The 26,114-nt window shown below is 59.8% G+C and overlaps 3 protein-coding genes across 5 annotated transcripts; all 3 read left to right on the top strand.

Moving 5' to 3' along the window:
* Nucleotides 1–8,205: 8,205 nt before the first annotated feature.
* On the top strand, nucleotides 8,206–9,486 carry NNMT (nicotinamide N-methyltransferase; the record flags this gene model as incomplete). The annotated part of the gene is given in 3 exon segments (XM_082330542.1): nucleotides 8,206–8,927; nucleotides 9,019–9,125; nucleotides 9,128–9,486. Coding segments are annotated over 3 exon segments (1,149 nt in total). The 3' UTR covers nucleotides 9,448–9,486.
* Nucleotides 9,487–13,032: 3,546 nt separating this feature from the next.
* Nucleotides 13,033–15,992, top strand: RBM7 (RNA binding motif protein 7). Of its 2 annotated transcripts, none has more exons than XM_082330506.1 (5): nucleotides 13,033–13,167; nucleotides 13,432–13,594; nucleotides 14,177–14,279; nucleotides 14,706–14,799; nucleotides 15,187–15,989. In XM_082330506.1, the coding sequence occupies exons 1-5, from the start codon at nucleotides 13,072–13,074 to the stop codon at nucleotides 15,610–15,612; spliced, it is 882 nt and encodes a 293-aa protein (XP_082186632.1). In that variant the 5' UTR covers nucleotides 13,033–13,071; the 3' UTR covers nucleotides 15,613–15,989. The 2 variants fall into 2 exon arrangements, with proteins under 2 accessions (XP_082186632.1, XP_082186633.1); XM_082330507.1 differs by having other exon boundaries at nucleotides 13,034–13,131; nucleotides 15,187–15,992.
* Nucleotides 15,993–16,343: 351 nt separating this feature from the next.
* On the top strand, nucleotides 16,344–21,855 carry REXO2 (RNA exonuclease 2). 2 transcript variants are annotated; one of them, XR_014230250.1, is made up of 7 exons: nucleotides 16,344–16,476; nucleotides 16,560–16,643; nucleotides 17,004–17,081; nucleotides 19,048–19,159; nucleotides 19,941–20,049; nucleotides 20,463–20,820; nucleotides 21,414–21,495. XR_014230250.1 is itself a non-coding variant. In XM_082330716.1 (7 exons), exons 1-7 carry the CDS (start codon nucleotides 16,345–16,347, stop codon nucleotides 21,541–21,543), a joined length of 699 nt encoding a protein of 232 aa, XP_082186842.1. In that variant the 5' UTR covers nucleotide 16,344; the 3' UTR covers nucleotides 21,544–21,855. The 2 variants fall into 2 exon arrangements, 1 of the variants encoding a protein (XP_082186842.1); XM_082330716.1 differs by having other exon boundaries at nucleotides 20,463–20,516; nucleotides 21,414–21,855.
* The last annotated feature ends 4,259 nt before the right edge of the window (nucleotides 21,856–26,114 follow it).

Genomic DNA, 26,114 nt, shown 5'->3' with positions numbered 1-26,114 from the left:
GGCCACCCGCGGACCTCTCCCGCCCCAGGCTTCGGGCAAGCGGCAGGGGCTCGGTGCGTGCCCCGGCGACGCAGGGTCTCGGGGCAGGAGGCGGCCGGGGCCGGCGCCCGACGGTAGCATCAAATGAGGAAAGCGCCGAGATGAAGAGCCGCGTAGGGCGGATTTAATACTGTACATAAATACACTTTACAATCTGGGGAAGGCTCGGTGCTAAGAGGAAACCATTGGAATATTTTATCGTGATGCAGATCGAGTGAAAAGACTGTGAATAAATAAAAGGGAAGATAATTATTTGATGGAGTTCTCTTAGGATATGCCACAGCGGGGAATACTTACGGAGAATACATATTACTAGAGAGACACAGCTATTCAAGCATCAAACTAACCTATAAATTGTCAGAGGAGAAAATTGGAGGAGAGGAATGGATGGGGTTTTGGGCACCGCTCTCATCAGTAACGCCGGGCTGCGCTTTCCACCTTCCCTGTCGCAATTCCCTCTGCCCGAGGAGTCACAGTCCCTGCAAAAGGGAAGGCTGCCTCTAATAAATGTCTTTCAGAAATTACAGCCAAGCCACTACAGTACGGAGATGGCGTCATTTATCTCCCCGCCATCTGCGCGGGCTCGTTGGGCCGGGTAGCGGCAGCCTGCTCCCGGGAAGCCTCATCTCTCCCGCACTTTTGCGGGGTGAGAAGGTTCCTCAGCGGCACCCAACGTGCCTCGTTAACGAGGCTCCCCCATCCCTCCGGGCACCGCGCCCCCATCTCTAACCGCAGCCTCCGAGACTGGCTTTCGCCTCGTCCCGCGCGCCCCGTTTCGGAGGGGAACCCCCACGCGGGAAGGGGTTTCCAGCTCTGGGACCAGGCAGGTCCCTCCGCATTTCTCAGCATCTCCCTCGAGCCGAACATTAACCGCCGAGCCCCAAGCTCTTCCGCGACGGGGTGCACCCCTCCACCACGCTTCTCACCCGCTCCCAAGCCCAGCGTCTCCCAGAAAGCGCTCTGCAATCGCCGGCGAAGCTGCGCACGCTCGGCAGCATCGCTGGGAGTGATTTTTCCCATTTTGGGGAGCGCGGCAGCGATTTCCCTGAGGTCAGAGTGCTTCCTAGAGGCAGAGCTGGAGAGAGCCCGACGCTCCCCGCCGGCACGGCTCTGAGCAGCCGCCGCTTCCCTCCAAGCCGGCTATGGGTTCACGTCTCCCAGTTAATAATTACCTATTCATCCAAGCGACTTCACTCACCGATACCCTTAATGGCCAGCTGCAGCTGTAAATAACCCACAAAATCTCATTTGTGCAAGGCAAAAATGAGAGCGGTTGCAACGCTTATGCCACGTTAACTTATCGGGTATCAGACCATGGATGCGGACAGGCTCCCGAGCCGTGCCAGGGACCCGGCACGCTGCTGTGGTACAGGGCCGGCCGCTCCCACAGCAAATGCCGGTGCTAATTGTAGGCAGGCAGGCAATTAATAAAGCAACCGCTCTCCTTTTCACGCTCTGAAGTGCGCCCTTGCTGCGGCATGGGGACCCCAAGCTGCTTGTAGACACGCATCGCTTTCCCCAGAGAGAGGGCGATGGCAACGTCGGGGCGACCCGACATCGCCCGGAGGACGAACGCACCCGTGAAATTTCCAAGGGGGTTTAATGAGCATAAGGGTAACGCAGCAGGTGCTCATCAACCTTCCCCCTCCCGGGCGACTCACAGGTTGAAAATATAACCCCCGCAGTATAGCTGCTCTGGGAAAACCTTTGCTGGACATCAAAAATACTGTATTGCTTTTCCAGAGGCTAACTCGGGAATCCTATAAAGACGGCACAGACAAAATCGAAACCGTGCCGATACAGACTCTGTGGGTTACGATAGTTTGTTATACAGCTTGTTTAATAAAGCGCCGCTCCTGTGTTTCTCCCTTTTCCCAGCGTTTGTGGCACTGTTCCTTCCCACATCACCCCTTTCAGCCACACCTTCCCTCCTGCACAGCTCCCACCCTCGCTCCCGCAGGGAGGCTGCAAGCGGGCGATGGGAGGGGGCCGAGGAAGACCTCCCTCCCTGCCGGGGTCTGCTCCTGCCCCGCCGAGCCGGCTCCCGCCCCGTGCCCGGTGCGAGGACCGGGGACCGCGCCTGTGCGGGGTCAAGGGGTCTCCACCATGGACCGACAGGGCGATGTCGCGAGCTCCGAACACCTCCCCTCTCTCCAGGAGTGAAGGGAACCTTTGGCTGCTTTACGGGGCAGATGCGAGAGACAGCCCCTCTTGCAAACAGGCAGCCTTGTGGAATCAGCGGAGACGCTCGTTAATTTAAGCGAGACTCGGCGCCGTTTCCAAAAACCCAGAGCAAAGTCAGCGCTGAATGCAGGATACCTTGAAGGCTGGCTCAGACAATAAAACCAAAGGCAGTCTGACGATGACAGGTCTCCCCCCGTCCCTCCGCCTGCCAGAAGGGAATTGCTCAGTCACCTGCACCCCGAATAGGACTTTGTCCCCGCTCCCGTCATTAATTTATTCCCTGTGAATTAGTGGGGCCCCGGAGATCCGCGCAGCCCACCTGTTCCCTGCGCCGACTCTGACATTTGGAGGCTTGGCGGCAGGTACCGGCACCGGCAAATGGTCCCATAAACCATCCGCTAACGCGACGCCTGCCAGCGCGCCCGCCCCGGGCCCTCCCGCAGCCGGGGAAGCCGGGGTGCTGCCGCCGCCGCGCGTGGGGAGCCGGCTGGTGGGGACGGACACGCGCGCCAAGCGCGTTTTTAATAGGTCTTGTTTTTCCCCGGTAAAGTAGCTTTTAATAACGCAATAGTGGGGGTGCTGGAAGGCGCGAGGGACCCCGGTTTTGGTGACTCGCAGCACCGTACCCCATGCTGCTGATCTACAGAAAGCTCCCCACTGGGCTTCACCCTTTGGCAGAGGTCACGCTTGCGTGAGCATTACTCCATTTATTCCAAATGCACAACGCTACTTTAATTGCTGCCATTCTGGACTCTAAGCAAATCGGCCCTAAATGCATCTTTGCAAAGCAAGACGTGTTTTGTTAAAAGGGGACGGGAGGAGGGCAGTTTCTAAAACCACTATCACCGTAATGCGATGAAATTGGCACGTAGGGGTCTGAAAGCTGCAATTAATATCCCGCACCTTTCCGAATCCTTTGTGTCGTGACGGTCCTGGAAAACAGCGGCTGGGCTGGGTCTGCAGCAGGGACCGCTCCCCCCCTCCGACCCACCGCAAACGCCTGGGTGCCGAGCACCTCCTCCCCTTCCCAGGGACACGGGCAGGACCGGCAACGCATAAAAACCCCGCGCGCCTCCATTTCCACGCTGCGGCGCTTGGCTTGCCTGCTGAAGAAGGCGGGCACTGGCGAGCGTGCCGCCCGCTCACCCGCCTGGCTCGCGTTTTGGACACCTGGGCCACCGTCAGCCACGTTCAGGGATGCCAAGCACAGCACATCTCTACGAGCTTCAGGGAAACAGGCAGCAGGGTAAAAGAGAGCCCCTCTTCGCCTCCCCATCGAAACAACAGCTGCAGGGTGGGCATCGGGCACCGGCGCGTCCACGCCAGACCTAGACCCACAGCAACCTCGGCTCCATCAGCTCTGCCCCTTCGGCTGCCCCTCGGACCATGGGAGCCGCGAGCAGTCAGATTCATCGCTAATCAGGGGAAAATGAAGAGGTTTTCAAAAACGACCTGTAAAGAGTCCCTGTTAAAGAGAGAAATCTCTCCACCTAAAGCAGGAGCAGGTCAGTACGGCTCAGCTCAGCCAGCTCCGGGGTTGATCTGCGCCCGTGAAGGCCGTGGCCCTGAGTACGTATCTGAGGCAAGGCTTCTCCCTTGGCGGGTATCGGCGCCCACAAGCCCAGCTCAGGGCACCCGCAGGGGCCGGCCTGTTCATGCTTCTCGTCGCCCCGAGGCTCAGCCCCTCGCTGCCCAAAGCACCCCCAGCCCAGAGACCCGCTCGCACCAAACTTTCCGAGCCACCTTCCACGTCTCCCGGAGGCGCAGGGACGTGCTGGCCGGGGCGCGAATAAGCTGCCCGAGCAACCTGCTGCCGGCACGGCTCTTGTGCCGAGCCCTGCGCTGTCGGGCGAAGGAAAGACCGGGGCTGGTGATGAAGCAGGCTGTGATTTCTAGGCAAAGTCCCATTAACGGAACTGCTCAGAGGCATTGCGGTTCCTAGTCAAGTACTGCAGAGATGAAAGCCTTATTTATGAGTAAGATATATCTGCAGAGGGAGCAATAAACCGCAAAGTAAAGTACGAAGGTTTGCAGCAAACGCTGTAAAGTTTTACGCTCCCGAAAACTAGGAATAAAAGATATACCCATTTGAAACAAAGCGGATGGAAAGGGTTTCCACAGGGCTGTAAAACAGCCTTATAATAGTTAATTGCTAGTTTCTTGTGCAGCACAGAAATTTAAACCAGGAAAAGAACCGTCAAAATCTCCATCCAAGAGCAGGAGGAAAGAAAGGAGAACGAAAAAGAGAAGAGCGCAGGGGAACGCGAACCTTTTGTTCGGGATCCTCTGCACCACGCGGAGGAAGAGGCGTCTTTTGTTCCGGCGCCGGGCTGCCCGGGCCGCTGCTCCCACTCCCCGCCGCGGGCAGGAGCCTCTCGGGGAGCAGAAGCCACGGGGCGAGACCGGGGCCAAGATCCCAGCAGCGTGCCTGGGTACAAGTTAGAAGCAAGTTAACTAAGGTCGTGTGGATGTTCGTGCAACAGAGAAAATCAGCTGAGCATCCGCGCCTGCTTCTGCCCGCAGGAGGAAGGGGGCAGAGGGAGAGGCACGGCAGCAGGGGGGTATTCCTCCAAGATCGACGGGAAACTCAAAAAGCAATACTTTTGACCGAGCAAAATCCAGGAAAAAACTTGGAACGTTTTCCACAACAACTAAGCCAACCAACCACCACGCTTCCAAGCGGCTCCACCAAAAGTACCGATGCCCTTCGGCAGCCTCCGCGTCACCACCGCTCCGTCTCGCCAGACCCGCCGTCCCGCCGCGCACAGCCCCGGCCCAGGGACGCCCACCCGGGGCAGCCGAACGAGGCTTGCGAGAGAAAGACGCAGAGTTTGCAAAAAGCCCCCGAGGAGCTGTTGCATTTCAGAAAGTAAGCACATTTTATCCTTTAAGGGCACAATTGTCTCCGCTTTTCCCAAACGACCAGCATTTCAACAAAAGAACAGTTGCTTCCTTCTCCGAAAAGTATCTGAGACCAGAAACATTTGCTTTTTGGGTGCTTTCTTTGCACATATTCCTGCAACATGAAGGAGGGGAGCATCTAAAGCTCAGGCCGGTAAAAAGCACGGAGAAGAGAGGCAAGGGTGCTTTTGCTCCCACCCTGACAGCCACCGGCCCTCCCCGGCCGCCCCAGCTCAGCCGTGCCCCGGCGTCTGCCTTACCTCTCTCCCGGGGACGGGGACGCAGCAGGAGGGAGGGAAGGGTCCCGGGCTGGGCTGGAGCAGGCTGCGGGGCTCCGGCACCGCCGGCCGCAGAGCCCAGGACCAGCCCGGGGGCTGCTGAGGCTTAAACCCGGGCTGCGGAGCCCGGGGCCGATCCCGCGCTCGAGGCACAAGCCAGCCGCTTTCCAACCAGCTCCCGGGCACCGGCACAAGCCGTACTCGCGGCAGAAGCTGCGCAGGGCCCAAGCCACGAGCACCTTGAGGCGCTGGAGGTGCAGGGACCTCCCCCGTGCCCCCCTGCCCTTTATAACTTCCCCAGGTGCTGCTGGCCCAGGTGATGGGACGAGGCCAAGGTGCTCCTGGTTGGGCTGATGGGGCACAGCCCTGGCCCATCAGCAGGGCTCCTCCCCTCCCGGCAGCTTGCTGCAGGCACTGCTTTTTTTTTTTTTTTTTGGTTATTTTTTCTCCCTGTCATGGCAGATTTTGTGCATTATCCCAGAAAGCAGGCAGAGCAACACGTTCCACGGTGTAAATATCGAAATGCTGTTTATATCAATCAGAGAAGCACTTAGGTAGAGATGACAATGGAGCCCGCAGAGCCCTAATCACACACTTTGATTGAACTAAAAGTATGGGGGAAAATGGAAATCAGGCGGCTAGCGATGAGGTTTCAATAGAGATGGAAAGCTGGAGCGGCAGAGCCGTTCGGGGGCTGCTGCCGGCTCGGGGGGCCGCAGAGGCGGGCTCTGCCTCCGTCCCCGGGCGCGACGAGCGCCGGGCCGGCGGCGTGGGCGAGAGGGCGTGCTGAGCGGGGGCTTGCGAGCCCCGCGACGTTCCCCCGCTCCCCTCATAAATACCCGGAGGCGCTCTGGGTGCTGACAGCTTACGCTCTTATCCCCAAATCATGTCATTCAGTGAGCAAAACCGGGCTCTACGGACTGAAACGCAAGCGCTGCGCCTGCAAATGGCACCAGAAATGAGCCAAAGCCCCCGAGCTGCAGCCAGCTGCAGGGCTACGCTGCTTCATATACCTCAGCCCGCTGTCTTAAGGAAAAACAGATGCTGAGCCGGGCAAGGGACACGCATCTGGGCTCGGCTGTGGGCTCAGGCTGCTCTCTGAGCCCCGTGGCGACCTGGGCGATGCTCCGCACCGAGCTGGCCCAGCTGGGTCGCCCCCGCCGTGGCAGGGCGGCGTTGCGGCTCATTCCCACCCCCAGCACTTTCCCTGGGGGCACGGGCCGGAGCATCACCGAGTTTTCTTTTTTGGCATCACCTTTGCCACTGACATCGTCCCTTTCGTGAAAGCATGCCCGTGCAGCCTGCTGTGCGAGCGGGGGGGTGAGACTGGGTGGCTGCATCTTGGCGTAGCGTGCAGCACCTCAACCGGTTCCTTGAGCTCCAGGGATTTAACCGGGGGGAAAATTTGCCTCCCCTCCACCTCCCGTCCCTGGTGCCGGGCTGAGATTTCATGCGGCAGGGACAAAACCCCCGGCAATCAATAGGATTTATCTTAGGGCTTCCAGCTGTGAGGCTGGGAGGGCCCGTGGTCTGCTTTGGGGGCTGACATCCTACGGGAAAGACGCCCCCAGGTCCGCTTGCCGTGGCCGGGGGGGCTCTCGCGGGGCCGGTGGCTTCAGAGACCGTTTCAGCCCGGGGCCTGGCGCGGGAGTAGCAGGGAGCACTTGTTGGCTTCACTCTCAAAAGAAAACCTCTTTAACGCGTTCACCTTTCAAGCTGACATCATTTTTGGGCTTCATATCTTCGGCAGCTGGTTTCGCATCAGCAGGTCTGGCCGTGCACGCGGTATGGCGAGCAGCGCTTGTTAAGCAACGTCACCTCGGGATCTAAAATAGCGCTTATTAGTTTGAGGATGATACAGCGGCTCATCCGCCCGCCGCTCCTAATGACAGGTCTTTCAAAAAGCAAAAGGCAATTACATAGATTCGGAGTCGGTAATGAGCCTAAAACTGTTTGATCATTTTGGCTCCCGCTGGGCGAGCGGGAGAGGACGGGATGCTGCAGGGACCCGCCGCCGCGAGAAGCGCGGGGCTTTGCTGCCTCTTCGTGGCGGGGACGGCGAAGGAGGCTGCCGCCACCGCGTCCCCTTCACGACAGCCGGGACGGCGGGCGAGGGGCTGCGGGGTCCGCGGTGCAGGCAGGGACCCCCGCCAGGCACGGTGCGGGCAGGGGCGCGGGGCCTGGGGCCGGCTCTGGAGGCAAAAGCCGGGCGCCAAGGCTGAGAATTTTCTGGGTTTTGCGGCGAGGAGGTGAAATTGCCGTTTTCCAAAGGAAATCTGAAACAAATAAAAGCAACAAAATCAATGAAAGAGAATGGGAATTTTGGCAGGCCCTTCGCAGGGACCGGAGGCGATTCCTCCTTCCTACCGGAGAGACGCTGACAGTCCTCTGCCAGGGCACCTAATGGCCTTAAAACTTCCTTGCCACGTTACATTACCGAACACGCCGACTTCAATCTGCTCTTCGGAAGCAAAGGTGCTGGACGCACTAATGCTGTTTACAGAGCCGCCGGGCTGCGACTGCCGGCGACACGGGCTCGCACTGTGCTGGTTTATTGCCTTCAATTACTGTAAAGCCAGGGACGTGTAATGTAATTCCAGGGATTGCCGTTAATGACGGTCATTCGTGCAGGGGCTCAGGGGCTGCTGGCGGGGCTCGATGGCGAGTTATTATGGAAGAAGTCAAGCTCAGTGCAAAAACGGAGAGCAAGAGACAGCACCGGTCACGAAGGGGAGCGTGTCCGGCCAGCAGCCGGAGCGGAGGGCGCGGGAGGGAGGTTAAAACTGAAAGCACGGCAGGGGCCATGCAGCGCCCGGTGGGAGGAGCGAGCAGCAGAGCTTGCTCTCGCCAAGATGGACGCTCCAGCGGTCTTCACTGGCGCAGAGGTTTACCAGCAGAGTTCCGACCCTCGGGAGTACTTGGAAGAATTTTACATCTGGAGCGACAGCCAAATGCGTTTCTGATGGAAAACCTGCGGAGCCTGTTTCAAATGTTCTCCTCGGGGGAGCGCCCCCCGCCCCGAGGTGCGGGGCGATGTCGGCCGGCGCCATTTGCAGGGCTGCACGCTGCGCGCGGCGTGCCCCAACACAGAGCGCGCTGCCTGCTCTATATACACACGCGCACGCTTTTTTTAATATATACACACGGTTGCTGGAACTACCGTCAAAGGCAGGCTGGGCGGGGGCGGCTCCGGCTCCGTGGCGCTCGGGATGGCATTCCGGGTTGGGGGAAGCACAGCCCGCCCGGGCCCTGGGGCGTTTCTGCCCTGGGGCGCGGTCCCCACACTCACCGGGACGGCCTCCCCCACCCTGCGCCGGACGGGCTGAGGGGCGATACCCCGACAGACGTCGGCCGCGGCCCCACCGTCTGCCAGCTTCTGCCCGCTTGCGAGCGCTTCCAGGAGATCATCGCCTTGGACCACGCGGGCCAGAACCGCCGGGAGCTGGAGAAGTGGCTGAAGGACGAAGCGGGAGCCTTCGACTGGAGGCCGGTGGTGAAATACGTTTGTGAGCTGGAGGGGGACAAGTGAGGCCGGCTTCCTACCGCCCTGCAGGCGCAGATGCTGAATAACCACAGAACGAACCTTCATCTTTTTATTTGTTTATTTACTTGCTAGGGAGAAGCGGGCGGAGAAAGAGGAGAAGCTGAGAAAGAAGGTGGGGCAGGTTCTGAAGTGCGACGTGACCAAAGCCAACCCCACGGACCCCGTGTCCCTGCCTCCCGCGGCCTCTCCACCCGCTGCTTGGAGGCCGCCTGCCAGGAGCTGGCCGCCTTCCGCAGCGCCCCGAGAAGCGTCGGTGCCCTCGCGAAGCCGGGGGGACACCGGGTGATGGTGACCCTCCTCCAGGAAACCTCCTACGCCTTCAACAAGCAGGTCTTCTCGTGCCTCCGCCTGGGGAGAAACGTGGTGGAGGAAGCCGTGGAGGGTGCTGGCTTGGACACGACGTTCCGCGAGGTCCAGCCGTACCCGCTCGGCGACGTCCGCACCGACTGCGAAGCCGTGTTGAGCCGGGTGGCAGGCAGGGGTGCCCCCACCACCGGATAGCTCGTGGGCACTGGGGGGGGAAAACAGCAGCGCGTCTGCTTTCAAAAAGCCCTGCCGATGTAACCCACAGCCCCTCGCCCCTGTGCCTGAAAGCAAATAAACTCGCCGGTGCCCTACCGGTGTCCCTGGGCTGGGATTTATGCGGCACGCGCAGCACCAGCACTCAAAGCCCCGGCTGCGCGCCCGCAGCCCGCACTCGGGGTGACCCCGCTGGCTCGCCCCAGCCCCGGCCCCGGCCCCGGCCCAGGAACTGCACCCACGTCCCCTCCCCGCCGTCCTCCCAGGTCGGTGCAGGGCTCCTGAGAAGCTTCCCTCCTCCTGTCTCTGTGACAGCCGTGATGCGCTGCTCCGAGACCAAACTCCGTTCTTCTGGGAAAAATCCCTGGCTGCAAAGGCAGTGAGATTGTCCAAACCCAGACCTGTTTCTGGGCAAATTCTGCGTGCTCTGTCTGAAAAGTTGCGGGGAAAAAAGGGGAGCGACATGCCTTGCACCCAGACAACCCCCGCACTCACAGAACCACGAGTCCCCACCGGGCCTTTCCGTAAACCTGGAAAAACCGCTTAGGAAGATGTGGCAGCCCCAGCGACACCTACCTGGCAGGCGCCGGCACCGGGGCGGGAGCGGGGCGGAAAGGGCGGGCAGGTGGAAATGCTGCTCTCCCCAGAGCAACCTCCGCCGCCGGACCTGCGACGTACCGGAGATTCATGTCAGAGATACTCCAGCCTAGAGGTTTTTACTCGCCGTTAATTTGGGCACGCCAACGCCTCGCTTCTCAGCAGTTTTTGAGAGTAACTGGGTGGGATTTGCTGCTGAAGGCCCTCCTCCCCTCGCTCATACCGGTTGTCTTTTGGGGTAGTTTTGGTTCAAGAGTACAAGGAAATGGGACATAGGAAATTTTCTCGCTGGGTATACACAGGTGGAGTCCCGTCGCAAATCGTGCTACCTCTGACCGAAGAGGCCGGCGTGAAGCGACAGCGTGGTACCGCCCGGGAAGGGGCTAAAGGGGTCCCGGTCCGCAAGGACCGTACAAGCTCCGCAGCAGCCAGCAAGCCCAGGTCGGAGCCGGAGGGGCTGGGCCTCCTCGCCGGCCGCTCGCCTGTAGTTCCTTGGCAAGAATTGAATAAAAAAAGAAACCCGCTGAGCTTTTTAGGGAACGTTTGCACCCGTACAGCCTTACTTCGGTTATCGGACGTACTTGTACGTGACCCCAGAAGCGCACAGCGGCGACGCCACGCCAGCCAGACGAGGACCACGCCGGCGACACCGCCGGCTCCCGCTCGGCTTGGCGTGACCAGCCCCGGAGCCACCGGCACGCCCTGCGCTCGCGGCGCGGGTTGTCGGCCCCGCCGCCAGCGCCGGGAACGCCTCGCTGCCCAGCTCCAGGAAAGGAGAGGATGCGCAGAGGCAGCTCGGGAGCTCCGCCGCTCGCTAGTTAACGCTGAACATAACGCCGCCGCTTCCATAAAGACCTCCGCGCCTGCCAGCGCGGCGCAATAAAGGCAGGGATTCAGCAGCTGCTGACATGTTCTCTGGAAATAACGTGCCCAGGTCTTGTAGCGCCGGCGTCTTTAATCGCTGTTTAACCGTTCGAACATCGGCAGTGCTGGGGATTTTTACGGTCTGTTTAAAAAGCACAATGATTCCCTTCACGGAGAAGTTTGTAGCTACAATTACCCTTCCGTCGCAACCTGCCAGGAGTCACTGAAAGCCTTTCCCAGCGGAGAGGCTGGGCGGTATTCCGCCTGCCGCTCGCGCACGCCGCCACAAACCGCGGCGGCACCTTGGGCAGCGAGGCGGGCGCAGGTCGGACGCGTGCCAGGAGGACACCGACTCGGGTGGCGAGTGGCTGGGCTCTCCCCTCGCCGGCGCAAGCCCTGCGACCGGCGGGACGCAGCCCACGCAACGGAGAGGGCGCGAGGAGAGGCGGCAGCCCGGCTTCCCGGACCCCCCTTCCGCCCTCCTCCCCTCCCCGGGGCGACTCACCCCAGCCCAGCCCGCGCCCGGACACAAAGCCGAAGGAGCGAGCCAGAACCAGCGGCTGAAGCTCGGTTTATTCAGTAGCAACCGCGGCTGTCACTGTTCTCGGCTCCCCTCCCGCTCTGTCCGTCCGTCCGTCAGCCCCCGACGTTCACAGCCAGAATGGAAACAGCACGCGGGAGGACGGCGGGCGGGTGCGGCATCGGCTGGCACGAGCCGCCCTCCCGGGCTCTCCGGAGAGAGGCCTGCCCTTGGCAAGGGCTTTGTCCGACGGAGCTCTGCCGGTGGGTGTCGTTACGGGGACGGCGCTGTCACCCGCTTGGAGCAGCCACGGAGGCGGCCCAACCAGCGGGGGAGCGGGAGCGCGGCCAGGCGAGAGGCAGGGCGCGGCCGAGGCCTGCGACCGGCGCCGGGGACAGAGGCGGCCCGGCAGGGACGCGCTGGGCGAGAGGGCTGAGCGGCCGCCGGGCGCCTGCACCGTGCGGGACAGCGAGCAGAACTGGTTGGTTTCGACAACGTTTCACAGTGCTTGCGTATTAAGAATGAAAACAGGCAGCTAACGAATGTGTTTTGTCCCCCAAAGCAAACAACCTCCTGCTTTTTTTTCACTTTGCTTCCTTGAAGAGCAAAAAGGGCACAAAATAACAGCAAAAAAGGGAAAAAAAACACAACAGGTTTATAAGGGTACGCTTGTGAAAAGCCTGGAATAGCTTCCCGCTCTCGTTGGGTGCTTTTTCAGGCCTGGGCTGTGGACGGGCAACGCCCGAGCCCACCGGCACCTTCCGCGGGTCTGGCGGAGCGCAGCTGCGCACGGCCCACCGCGCACGGCCGCAAGCCGCCGGCGGCACGAACACCGCAGGCGCTCGCAGCCAAGCCCGGGGGGACCCAGTACGGAACAGAAAGCGGAGGAAAGCAAACGAGGCTCCGGGGAAATTAAGGCAAAGTGGAAGTCCTGGCAGAGCGAGGTAATAATTTCCTTTCTGAATGAGTAACTGTTTAGAATTTAACCAGGCGAACGCGATTAAACCAAATGAATATAAATTCTAGGTGCGGTAGTAAGTAATGAAGTGAAGAAAATGAACAGCGCCTAATTAACAAGAAAATAGGATCTGCCATAACGCGCTGGAGCCTAATGAAAAATGAGGGTTCGGCTTCCCCGTTCAGAAACGCCGCCAGCTGGAAAGCGCCCGTTTCGCGCCCGCAGCGGCAGGGCCGGGAGGAGCGGCGCTCCACCGGACGGCGGGGCAGCGACTCTGCCCGGCGCCGGGAGAAGCGGGGCGGCGGCGGGGGGCGGCGGCCCAGCGCCCTGCCCCAACGCCAGCCCCAAAGCTCACGGCTGGTGACGCCGGCGCAGCCGCAGCGGGAAGGGACGCGGCCCTCGGGGCGCTGAGGCGAGAGGAGCGGCCCCCGGGGGCCTTCCCACCCGCGGCAGCTCCTCCGGGGCCGTTTTTAACCGCTCGCCCGGGCCGAACGGGCGCCCGGAGCCCGGGGCCCGGGGCCCAGAGCCGCCGCCGCCCGCCCCGCGCCTCCCCTCGCCCGCCCGCCCGCCGGAAGGGGCGGGGCGCGCACGCTGACGCAACGGCGTCGCGCCGCCGGCGCCTGCGCAGAGGCGTGCGGCGGCGGGCGGGAGCGCGGGTGCCGCGGCCATGGGGGCGGCGGCGGCCGAGGCGGACCGGACCCTCTTCGTGGGGAACCTGGACCCCAAGGTCACCGAGGAGCTCATCTTCGAGCTCTTCCACCAGGTACCGGCGGCGGCGGCGGCCGCCGCGCGCTTTATAGCGGGGGAGGGCGGGGCGGGCGGCCGGGCCGCGGCCGGGGTACGGCGGCCGCCGGAGGACACGCTTCCGCGGGGCGCCCGTCCGCCAGCGCGCTCTGCCTCCTTAGGGGTTGGCCGGTTTAGGCTTATTTCCCCCCCTTTTTTTTTGTTAAACTGCTTTCGGGAGATGTTAAACTTTGTGGAGGGCCGCTCCGTTTTTATTTAGCGCCTTTTGTTTCTCGATTCGCAGGCAGGTCCGGTAATTAAGGTTAAAATCCCCAAGGACAGAGACGGTAGGCCCAAGCAGTTCGCCTTTGTGAACTTCAAACACGAAGAATCCGTTCCTTACGGACTGAGCCTGCTTAACGGGATCAAACTCTACGGAAGGCCCATCAAGATCCAGTTCCGATCAGGTACCCGCAAACAGAAACGTTAACTAACCCGGTTACTGGGGAGAAAGCAAAACTCCCGCCAGCTTCCCCCTCCCAAAGCCTGGCGGATTGATATTTAATGGCTTAAATTGCAGGCGCTTCTCACCAAACGCTCTCTCGCCCAATAGCCGATGATTTCGCAGAGCGGTGGTGTCGGGGGAGCGTCTGCTTCTGTCCCTGGACTTCAGCGGGGGTCCGCTCTGTCAGTTATGGCCAAGCGTCATCCCGGAGCTGAGCTTTCTGTCTGGGGTTTTTTTGGATTATTCGTTCTCTACCCTTGAAAGCTGTTCTAAATTATCAGGCAGCAGTAAAAGTCACGCCTAATGTCAGCTAAGTGAGGCGCCTTGGCCAGAACGTGGCCGTCCGACTGCATCTTTCCTGGTGGGTATTAAGACAGTTGCAGTGTCTTGTTTTGGAGACCGGATCGCGTGCTTTGCAGGTCACTGACGAGACTCGAGAGCTAATTAAGCCTGGGGAAGCTGTTAGTGCCTGGCAGGTTCACTTCATACCCAGGTTCCTCTAACTCCCGTTTGTCGGTCTCGTGAAACGTTTGTTTCTCTCCAGGGAGCAGCCACGCATCTCAAGACGGCAACCTGTCCTGTTCCCCGCATGGAGCTGCCGGCGCCAGCCCGTCTGGCGTGCCGCATCTGGCGTCCAACTGCAGCAGGTATGAGGCCCATCAGCGCGGACTGTAGGTACGCGTGCGTAGTTTGAAGTAGAAAAGAGCGTTTGCGTGGTTTGCTGCATTCCTGGCTCGCTTTCCAAGCGCGGTTCGGTCCGTCTTCCCGACGGAGTAAGTACTTGCGTTCCAAGTGCCCTGCGTTCTCGGTGCCTGAAATCCTGAGGCGGGAAGAGCGGCGTCGTGCTTTCGTACAAGCACGGAAAAGGTCCGGTGAGGCCAGGTGGGGAGAGCGCTGCCCAACGCGCGCCGCGAGCGCATCCGCACCAGTTTCTGACTGCGGCAGCGAGTTCAGGCGGATGCCGGGACGGGTGTTGTGTTTCTAACGGGAGAAACGCCGCTAGGATGCAACACCCCTCGGACTGCAGTAGTCTTGTGTTCAAGCCCAAAATTCCTCTTCTCTTTTTTCTGCAGGTACGACCAGAGCCCTGACGGTATGGCAGCAGCGGGATTCCCGTCGGTGCAGAGGGCTCTGCCGCCTGCCGATAACCTTCAGAGACAAGCGGCGGTACGCTCTGCGCCTGCGCTACGCGCGGCGGGCCCTGCAGCCGCCCGCGGCTGACAGGCGGCACGCGACGGGGTGGTTGTCTGTGATTTTGGGTACCCGTTTCCTGCAATGGTTGTGAGAGGCTGTGGGAATGTACGCCTGCTGCCGAGGCGGCTCGTGTCGGGGGGGCGTTCAGCTTTAGGAGCTCAGCGGCAGATGAAGCCGTCGGTAACAGCTACTCTAAGTTTGACTTTGGTTGTGTTTCACAACCAAACCCTTTCATTTTCCGCTGCGTGTGCAGCGTGTTTAACGCGTGATTTGGACGCCGGCACGGGGGTTAGTGTTTCTCTGGCTAACCGGGAGGCGAGCGCAGCGAATCCACCGGCCCTTGTCCTCTTCTCTTCCCAGATGAGCGGCGCCCCGTGGCAGCAGCCTCCGTTCGGGGGGAAGTACGAGCAGCCCGGCTTCGCCCTGCCCGGCTACCAGCAGCCTCCTCACGGCTTTCACCCCTCGCCGGCCTCCCAAATGCCGCCGCGGCGGCCGGAGGCGCCGGCGCCGCGCAAGGGCAGGCTGAGCGCCCACCCCTACCACCCGGACAGCAGGCACTTCGGCCGCGAGCAGCGCTTCGGGGAGCGGGGGCCCGACTACTGCCGGGGCAAGAGGGAGGAGTACGGCTTCGAGGAGAGGGGGCACGACGGCGGCGGCGAGCACCACTACCGGCCGGGCAGAGAGGAGCCTGCCTACGAAGACCGGCACCGGGACGGCTGGAGCCACGACTACGACTACCGGAGAGAGAGCTACAGAGAGGCCAAGTGGCACCCGTCGCGGCATTAATTCAGCGGGCTTTGAAGGACTTGATGGCAGGGAAAGCTCGATCTGTTTCTTACTGAGTGTATGTGTAAAAAAAACCAACCACCACACCCCATCCAAGTTACCTTTTAATGTTTGTACAACTGCTAGAGCGCGGCCCTCCGAAACTGGCGTCTCGGTTTTAACCGCGTTAACCCCCCGCCTCGGGGCTTTTGGGGGGGAACCCCCGCGAGCCGCCGGCGCGGAGCGATGGCGGCCGCGGGCGGCTCGGCAGGGACGCGGCCGTGCCTGGTTTGGGAGGGCGGTGGAAGGGGCCGGCTGCGGGGCTGCGTCCGTTGAAGCGGAGCCGGGGCGGGACGGGCGCTTTCTGGCACCGGGATTATTTCCCAGGGCGTTTTTGATGCGGAACAGTTGAACGTCCCTGGTCGGGGAGAAGAGCGTTAAAAGTCTCCCTGGAAAAACAAACCCAAACAGACCCCAAAAACCCCCAAAAGCCCGCGGACAAACCGTGCTCGTGTCAACCGCGAGGCCGTCGCGGGTCACCGGAGCCGCTCGGGCCGCGGCAGCCCCGGGACCGCCCGCGTTTGACGGGGCCGGGAGGCGGAGCGGGGCGGGAGGCTCCCGGCGCCCCCCGCGCCGCCGGGACTACGCTTCCCAGCGGCCCCCACGCCCGCCGCCCGCGCCCGCCCGGGGGCCGGCGCCGCGGGGCCTGCCGGGAGCTGTAGTGCGGCGGCGGCGCTTTGCGGCCCGGCGGCGATGCTGGGCGGCAGCCGCGCCGGCCTGGGTCGCCTGCGGAGCTGCGGCGGGCGGCTGTGGCGGGGCCGGCGGCGGGCGGCGGGCATGGCCGGCGGCGGCATGGGCCAGCGGATGGTCTGGGTGGATCTGGAGGTGCGGGGCAGGGCGGCGGGCGCGGAGGGGAGGGCGCGGGGCGCGGGCGGCCGCGCTGACGGTGCCGCTCCCCTGTGTGGCAGATGACGGGCCTGGACGTGGAGAAGGACCAGATCCTGGAGATGGCCTGCCTCATCACCGACTCCGACCTCAACGTCCTGGCCGAGGTGAGGAGGAGCCGCCGGGCCGGGCCGGGCCGGGCCCTGCCGCCAGGGCCCCGCCGCCGGAGCCCCCCGGCCCTGCCCGCCGGCAGCCGCGGCCCGGCCCGCCCGGGCCGCTCCCGCTCCCAGAGGCGGCTGGAAGAAGGAACTGGCGGGCCCCGGGCCCCGGCCCTCGCTGCCGGGGGGGCCCCGGCCCCGGCCGCTCCGCCGGGGAGGCGTGCGGGACCCCGCGCTCGCAGCGGCCGCTTTGCAGGCGCCCGGGCCCCGGAGGGCTGCCCCGCCGCGCACCGCGGGGCCGGCTCCGGGGGAACGGGGGCCCGATGCCGAGCTTCGCGTCCTGACCTTTGTGGTTTCTCTTCCCCGCAGGGCCCCAACCTGATTATTAATCAGCCCGACGAGCTGCTGGACGGCATGTCCGAGTGGTGCAAGGAGCACCACGGCAAGGTAACCCTCCGTGAGCAGTCACGCTACAATCTCTCTTTCTGTGCAACGATGGGAATAACGTGTAATTCAGAATTATTAGTTGCAGTACAGTCACCTAAAAAGGGACAACCCCTCTGCTGAACAGTTTGCAATCAAACAGAGGAGGTAAAGAATGGGAGACGGTAAGTAGCACCCTTGTTTTGTACCGAGTAGCGGTTTACCTGAGGTCTCGCCCGTCATCCGTGGCACGGCTGTGAATCGCATGCGTGTACCTTTAGTCTTCGCCCCGTGTCTCGGCTGCGAGATTGCCCTGAAGCGGCCTGCGCTTCGTAGCCTGTTTTTTTAATAAGTTTGAGTAGTGCTGAGAGCTGCTTTCTAACTTGAGAGCCAGGAGCATCGGCAAAGGCTGGAGCCTCACGGGAGAGCCGCAGGCAGGGCGAGACAGCGTCAGCAGGCCTGGGAGCGGGGCTGTCGCTCAGGTGCCTGCCGCTGGTCCCTGTCTTCAAAGGCGGAGGCTCAGCGTCGTGCCCGTCGGCGCGAGCTTAAGGAGCCGGGTTCGGCTCCCCGGTCCGCTCGCTGAGCTGTCGGCCGTGGCCTGCCTCTGCGGCAGCCCCGGCCGTAGGCTGGCTGGGGTGGGCTCCGCTGACAGCTCCTCCTGCCAAAGCCTGTTCCGCGTTGCATAAAGTAATTCAGAGGAGAATTCTGACGGAGAAGGGGAGGACGTGGCTTGAAGTCCCAACTAAGAGCAGGTGCAAGATCAGCGTAGAATAGTCCAGAGCCGACAAAATGCAAATTTATCACTGCAAATCTCGGTACTGGTAGAACTGAACAGGCCGATTTGCTGTAAGCATCGGACTGTTATTTTTGCCTGTCCCCTCGGCGCTGTCGGCCCAGTGTATTTTTTCGCCGAAAGCTTCACTTTTGCAGCAAGAGATTCTTTTTATTCTTTCAGCCACCGAAGAAAGCTTCCTCCTTGCCAGTAGCAAGAAAGCGAATGGATTTTCCAATCCCTGATTCTGAATTGAAATTCAAGTTAGTTTTCAATTAAGGGCTGAAGTTTTAAGACACCCGTAGCCCCTCCCCTTCTCCCCCCTTCGGCATCTCACGCTCCCCGGGAAGGATTAGCACGAGTTTGGAAAATGAATATTAATTTACCGTGATGGGTGCTTTTCCCCTTCTCCAGTTGAGGACTCAGACTCGGCTTCGGTTCGCGAGCGAATTGAAGATGGTAGCATACGTTATCGCTGCTCCTGAGGAGCTACTTATTTTTAATTGACTAAGAAAAGAGAAGCAATTAGAATATAGATGAAAATGCAGCCACGTAATGAATTTTTTAACCACCACTTGGATCTGTCAAGTAGATTTTTGCGGCACAGTCGTGGAAATATATAGCGTAGCCAGATGGAAATAAATCGCTGAGAACACTTGGAGCAGATTTGACATTTAACTGTCGAAAAAAAGAAAGAAGGAACTTTGCTGATTTATAGAAATCTTGATAAGCACTTAAGCCAGGATCCTGATTATTTCTGTTTATTTATGCCTGCTGCTCTGTGCTGGGGAGGCGGAAGCCTCGCCTTCAACAGAGAGAAACGTAACGCTCTCCTGGATCACGTACGTACCGGTGCACAAACGAGGCTTGCGTGACGTCTCGGTAATTGAGACGAGCCCCTGGAAAGCACCGCAGCTGGGAGAGAAAGGAAAAACCCACCAAACCACGGGAAGGTCCGCGTTGTTAGGACGATTCTACGCTCGCCTTTACCTGGGTTGATTTTCCCTTCCCGAGCGGCGCCCTGCGCGTCAGTCGGGCCTGCTCGAGGAGGTACCCGGGGGGAACAGAGGCGAGGGGTGTCCCAGAATACGGAAAGCCGGTACTTCTGGGCGCGCTGGGGAGCAAGCAGTCCTTGGAGGGTTTTGCTGTTGGGCGTTTCTGGAAGTATCTTTCACGGCAGTGTACTTCTGATTTATGACGGATGGCTCTTTTTTGCAGTCTGGCCTTACTAAGGCTGTGAAGGAGAGCAAAATTTCATTGCAGCAGGCAGAGTACGAGTTTCTGTCCTTCGTGCGCCAACAGACACCCCCGGGTCTCTGTCCCCTTGCAGGTAAAGTATGCTCTTCCTTCAGAATAACAATATCGTCCCTCCTGCGGCTCCCAGCTGGGTGCCGAAAGGCCCGCTGCTGATGCACCTGGCGGGGATGCTGTAGTTTCCTGTGCTGAGATCCAGCACGCAAATCAAAACCCCTTCGGTAAGGAGAGGTTCAGTAACGGCGCCATCCCTTCTGCAGACTCCCTGAAGCAAATGTTGCCCCGCGTTACTGCGGGAGACCTCCCTTCTCTTTTGCGTTCACGTTTCCCTGCGCAGTTATAATTGGGGCGGGCACCTGAACTGCTGACGGCAGTCTGCAACCCCAACATCCGAGCAGCCGGCCCAAGGGCGTCTTTTCCTCGCCGTGTAATCGAACCAGACCGCCCAGTACGAGTCTTCCAAACATCCCGCTCCCGGGAACTACCTTCAGGACGTTCACATGCGGTCTTGGGACTGGCGCTCAGTGACATTAATCCCAGCGCCCGTTTTCACTTGGCGGAAAACCCGATGCTTGCGCGATACTTTGATATTTACCTGTGTGACAGGAATTGTGGGAGCAGCCTCCGATGAATTAATAGGGGGATTACGTATTTAAACCGCGTGTGATCCTGCCATGGAAATCTGACAAACCTTTACAATCATATTTACTAGAAAATGGGATAAACGAGCTGCTTGCGAGTAGCTTTTTGTAGCCTATGATCTTTCCCCAGCTTGCTTAGCCTGCTTCTCGTTCAGATGTCGTTCGTAGTAGCTTTGTACTGTCTTTGAAGAAACATCTTGTTTTGTGTCTTTGTAGGTAACTCTGTTCACGCAGATAAGAAATTTCTCGACAAATACATGCCTCAGTTCATGAGGCATCTTCATTACAGGATCATTGATGTGAGCACCGTCAAAGAGCTTTGCAGGTAAACGTTCCCCAAATTGAGTAAGGAAAGATCATCTAGGGAAGCCTGCTCAGCGGCGCTAAGGCGGGCTCTTCTACCACGAGGCTGAAGGCTGCTGGGAGAGGGCTGCCTGCAGCCGCCTGGTGCTTCCCTCTGCTCTGTCCGGGCGGATGCACGGAGCGAGCCGCCAAGCGCTCCCCGAGTGGCTGCAGGTTTGTGGCTTCTCTGGGCGCCGGTGAAACTGAAACTCTTTCCCTAGTTGTAACAAACGCACAGCCGCCACCGGACGTGCTTTTGAATCCCAGTTCCCTTTTCTGACGTGCTTTTGAATCCCAGTTCCCTTTTCTGACGTGCTTTTGAATCCCAGTTCCCTTTTCTGACGTGCTTTTGAATCCCAGTTCCCTTTTCTGAGTGGCGCTGTCTTCCGCTTACAGACGCTGGTATCCGGAAGAATACGAGTTTGCACCAAAGAAGGCGGCTTCTCACAGGTGAGGTTTCTGCTCGTGTCTGTAGCAGGGCAGGGCTCGCCACGCAGGAACCGTGCTCTTCCCGAGCAGAATACGGAGCTGCCTTTGAGTTCCAGGCGCGCTGCTTCTAGTGCAGACGACGGCGGAGGCTTCGGCTCCCTACCGTACGTTTGCGTTCTTCCGTCTGAAGCCCGGGTAGCGTAGGGAGAGGGCTTCTTAACATAGAGAGGATCAGAAGTTTCCATATCCGAATCATCTGTTTACTGTTCGAGCGAAGATGCTTGTTTGGCGACGCAGCTCCGTCCGTCGCTTCTTAGACATCACGGTGAGAAATCACGGGAGAACGGTCACCTGACGGTGGCTTTTGTCCGTCCCTGCTTTGGGCAGGGTTGTTCGCAGAGACGCTAAACTTGGGCGCCTGCAAACGGGGAGATGAGAGTTCTGTTCCTGGCTACTTCCCGAGTTCCCAATGTGCCAGAGAGCTCCTTCTCCTTTCGGCGGAAGGGTTTAATTGTGAGTTACGCTTCTGCGCGGGCCTTCCCGCCTGAGCAGGCAGAAGGGGCCAACGCGGGAGCTGGAGGCCGGGCTCCGGAGCCCGCGTCTCCGCTGGCTCGGCTTGAATTGCGTTTAATCGGGGAGGCTGTAGGAGCTGCTGGTTGGCAGGGGCTTCCGTGTCCCACGGTGACATAAACGAATAAGCTGCGTGGTACTCCCCGGCGCGTCCGCGCTGGGGGACTGTTATCGCTTTCCCCGTACCCGAGAGTAGCAGGGGTCGTTGTTGTTTCCGACAGATGTGCGATCTGCGCGCATCAGGGTTTGATTTCCTACAGCCCGGAGCTTTTCAGAAGCGTTGGAATCCAGATGTAGCTGAAGATGCGCGCAGGCGTTTTGAAACCCTCCTTCATTCTCTTTTTTCAGAGCGCTCGATGACATCAGGGAAAGCATCAAAGAGCTTCAGTTCTACAGAGACAGCATCTTCAAGAGGAAAACGGATGAAAAGAAAAGGAAACTAATAGAGAACGGAGAAAGCGATAAAACTGCCAGCTGATTTCTCATCTTACCATGCCATCCCGTGGCGCGCACCAGATGTGTCTCCCGGTTCTTTTCTGTTTGCCAGGCTCTTGAGAAGCTGCGCCCTTCGGTTCCCTTGTTTCTTAACGGCTGTTAAAATGCAGATGGAAGCCCGAGTTACCGCTTCTTTTCTGTTTGAGCGGGGAGTCGACGCTCGAGTCTCGGCAGCTTCTTTGTACGTACTAGGTAAAACCCGCGGTCTGATTCTCCTCTTCATCTGGTTTTAGACGCAGCCTTTCACTACACAATAAAAACAGTCCGTTCTGGTGAACGATGGTGTTTCATACCACCCGTCTTTCCGCTCGCCCCGAGCTGCTGGGTGAGCCAGCCTCTCGCAGGTTGGCGACAGAAGACGCCCTGGGAAATTATTTCCTTTACGTAGTAATGGTACCCGCGCCTGCTGCCTCCGTGGGCGTTTAACGCGTCCTTTTGCGCAACGCCTCCGCGTAGAAGCGGGCTAAGAGTTGCGAATCGCGTAGCAGAGTAGGCAAACGCGCGTATAGCAGGGGTGAGCGTGATACCCCAGAAATCGACGGCGCGTTAAGACCGAGAAAATGAAACGCGTTGCCCCTTATTGGGCAAAACCACACAAGTAATTGAATCGTTCGGCGTCTGCGCGTCCCCGGCGTTTGCGGCGCTAGCGCTTACTTTAGCGTAGCAGCTTCTAAGCGCAGGTACTGCGGGGCTTTACAAGCGTTGAGCTCTTGGCTAATGAAAACACCGGTGGGGAGGGTCTGAAGTGCTGGCCCAGAACCGCAGCGATGGCTGAAGCTGCCCCCTCCTTCTCAGTTCGTGAGAGACGTTCGTTTTCTCTCGTCGCATAAACGCAGCAGCGGCTCGCGACTGGAGAGAAACAGCCTACCGAATACGCGGCGAGGAGTCGGGGAGCCCTCGCAGCGCTCCCTTTCCTTTCGCTTCTGCGAAAACGGGTCTGGGCAGCGCCCGGCCGGGGCGGGAGGAGGTGCCGCAGGAGGGAGCGGCCTGGGCCTTCGCTGCAGAAGTCCCCGGCACGAGCGGGCGAGGCGGAGCAGCCAGGACGGGCTGCAGCCTCGCAGCGAGGGGCTGCCCTGCGAGGTGGGTGAAGGCGCCGGCAGCGCCTCTGCGGGCTCCGGTAGAGGGTAGGTCGGGGCGTGGCCGGACGTCCTTTTTCACTGATCGTTGCCGAATGATGTTGGAGAAATCCCCCTAGCCAAAACGTCCTCCTTTTCCCCCTTCCGGTTCCATTTACGGCGTCTGATATTTCCATTTCCCCCCGGCAGCGCGAACGAATAGGCTAAAAGCTCCCTAAACGCTGCGCGAGCTTTCCTTGAGCGCACGAGGAGTCGCATCGGCGTAACGGGAGTATTCCCGTGCTCCTTCAGCCCCTCCGGTGTTTGGTGTTTTAGGATGGAGCCCGTGGCCGTGGGTTCACGCTCCCAAAAGAAAGAGCGGGCCAGCGATATGCGAGGGAGTCTTGTCACGCCCAGAGTCGGCTCGCGGGTCCGGCCGTAAAAAAATATCCCGCAGCTTGGAAACAGAGCAAGTTTTAGCTAAAGGCGCGGCGGACAGAAAGAAGCTCGTAGCCCCGTGCCGCTTTTGGGGAGCCGTTTTTCAGAGGCGGCCTCTGTTTCCCTCCTGCAGCGTGCCCTGGTACAACAGCAGGCGCCGATACGCTGCTACCGAAGCAGCGCAAGGGGCAAAGGTTATCACGGCTACCTTCCCACGCAGAATGAAAACCTGGCGCGTTTCTGCTCAGACCGTGTAAGCAGCGCGTGTTTTACATATTGGCCTTTTAGAAGATCAGGCCTTGAGCTATCTGAAGAGAAAAATGCTCTTTCGTACGTTGCAGACCTACTTGTAACACCACCACTACCTTATATCTCCCAGGCACGTGGCGAAACCGTCAGACCACCGCCGCGACGCGCGCCGCATCTTAGTTAAATGCGGCCGTCTGCTGATTCCCCACCGGTGCCTGGTCCGGAGTCGTTCGTACTAACGTGCCCTTGCTCGTCTGCGGTTCTCACAGGTTGGGCTCTTTCCATCGGGGTCCAAGGTGCGGACCCGCTCCCAAAAGCCCCCCGAGGAGCTCCACCAGGCCCCCCCCAAAACGGGTACTGCTGGGCAAGGCCCCGCACCCGTGCAGGTTAGACCGGAGGCAGGGAAACCTCAATTTACAGAGCAAACAGAGGACTAAACAGCTACGCTTTGCAATTTTCCAAAGCTGGACGTTCGATGATTTGCCCGAGTTCTCCTTTCTCCCCTTTTTCCTCCGCCAGCTCATTTGCTCAACTCACTGGAAGAAAAAAAAACCCACCGAAACCAACGATTTCTGCCGTTTCTCCTGCCGGGACTCCAACCAGCCACCGCAAACGCCGCTTCTCAGACAAGAGGAAGGTCCCCCTGCCATCCAGCCCCTCCGCAGCGTCGAGGGGCGGCTGCTGCGTTACGCCCCCCTCTCCTGCGCGGGGATCCCCGCCGTAGCAGGTACAGTCCCCAAAGGCTGCAGAGCCCGTACGGGCTCGCCTCGCCGGAGGAACAAGGATGCTTTTATAAAGTACGCGTGTGTTTGCTCCTCCCCGAGATGTAGCGATAGTTTTAAATTAACACCAGCAAAATGAACTTTTATTTTTGTGGCTGGAATCAACTAAGCTCTCACTGCAGAGGTTTCACTGTGAGATAATTCACCGCCACGCGTGGTATTTATTCCGCGTGGAAAATGAAGGCACGAGTACCTTCAGCTCACTTTTTCACATGGAAACCCCCGCTCACGCGGGGGCTGGCCATCACCCGAGCACATCATTCGAACGTTTAAGCCATTTTTTGTACTTTTGAAGTCCTAAAAAATTTTCCTGGTGTGGAAATTTCCTGCCGAGCGGCTCGTGGGGAAACGTGAGCTCAAACCCCGAGTGCTCCTGGAAGCTCCCAGCCCATCAGCCTCGACTCGAGGGGGCTTCCAGTCGAGCTGCAGCCCCCCAGACCCCACAAAGCCCCGGGACCGGCGAGACGAGGCAGCGCCGGCAGGCGAGGGCGCGGGCAGCGCGCCGTACGAGCGGCACACCAACCGGACAAAACCAACCCTGAAGCGTCCCGCGTTCCCCGTAGGGCCAGCTGGCCGGCACCGCGGGTACAGCCTGCTCCCTGCGATGCTTTTCACGCCATCCCTTCACCGCCGGCATCTCGCCTCCGCGCCGCCGGCCCGCGAGGCGTCCCGGGGAAAAGAGCTACCGGTCTGTACACCAAAAGGGTGTAAGAGAGCGCACAGGGCGTTCATCTCCCTGCTTCCTTTTTATTACGGGCATTGATAATAACGACCATCCAAGGCTTCTCAGTCACTCTTATTATTTGAACGCCTGCTCTTCTAACCCTGGGAACGATTGTTATTGGAGAGAGGCCGCTAAAATGGTTAATGAGGCAAATAAACGCGTCTTTCAAACGCCTCTCTCCTTTGTCACCGATTCCTGGGTAAGCAGGCAATCTAAACGCGGTTTCTTTACCTGCTGCGCGCTGGTACCCGCGGGCGGGCTGGGACCCCGTTCGGCAGGGTGGTCCCAGGGGCATCTCCGTCCTCCGCTCTGCCTCTGCAGCCAGGCGGCCCCCAGCCCCCAAACGCTGCACGGGATTATTCGCCCGCGGCGCTGCCGGCTCTGCGCCCGCCGGGCCCCCGGGACGGTGCTGGATGAGGCCCCGGTTCCCTGTCGCCCCGGCAGATGTTCGCAGAAAGCTGCCTGGATCCACGCCACGGCCACGCGCCGGCAGAATCCGCTTCAGCTTTGATTTCTGTTTTGTTAGTTTTCCCCCCTTCCTTTCGCTTCTTCTTTCTGACCTACTTCTCTTCCTTTTCATATTTTATTCCTTTTTAAGAGGCTTTTATTTTTCGCGAAACATTTTTTTAAGGAAAATATGCCATCTGTGTTTATACATTTTTAAATATTGTTTATTCTTGCTTCTGAAGTAACTGTGCGGTACGAAGGATTTCTATCTCATTTTCCTGTATTATGCAGTAGCTTTCCTGTTCCTACACGCTGGCGTCGTCTGAGGTTCCGATTTAGCACAAATTTGTCATGCGTCTCGGCAGAGCGCAGATAAACCCCACCAAAGCAGGCGTTGTTTTCGCGCTGGAAGCCCCGCGCGAGCCGGGGAGGGGGAAAGGGCGCGGAGCCTCCCCGCGGCTCGGCGCCCTTCGCTCGGCCGGGGCACGTACGCGAGCTGGTGTTTCTGCGGGGGATGCTCCGACAGCTCCATCAGTATCGCGGAGGCCTTGAATAGTAAAATAACGCTTTACGCTTGCAGTCTTGTTATTTATCTAATCAAAGCGCTTTATGAAAAATTACCGACTGATTGAAACGGCCTCGCTCGTAAACGACCAACAAACGAGAGACGACAAAACCTTGTACGCGCTCCGTTCGAACATCTCTACCAGGGGAAAGCTTTCTGGGCTGTCCTGCATCGCGTGTCCATCCCGGCGTCCCTGTTAGCGGTAACGGCATCCATTAGGGATGCAAAGGACGTAACGTGCAGCGCATCCCTTTGCTTGCTGCCAAGGGACCTGGGGCGTACAAAACGATAAGG

The sequence above is a fragment of the Platalea leucorodia genome (assembly GCF_965183815.1).
Source record: "Platalea leucorodia genome assembly, chromosome: 20".
Taxonomy (NCBI): domain Eukaryota; kingdom Metazoa; phylum Chordata; class Aves; order Pelecaniformes; family Threskiornithidae; genus Platalea; species Platalea leucorodia.
This window is presented reverse-complemented; position numbering and strand designations above follow the sequence as displayed.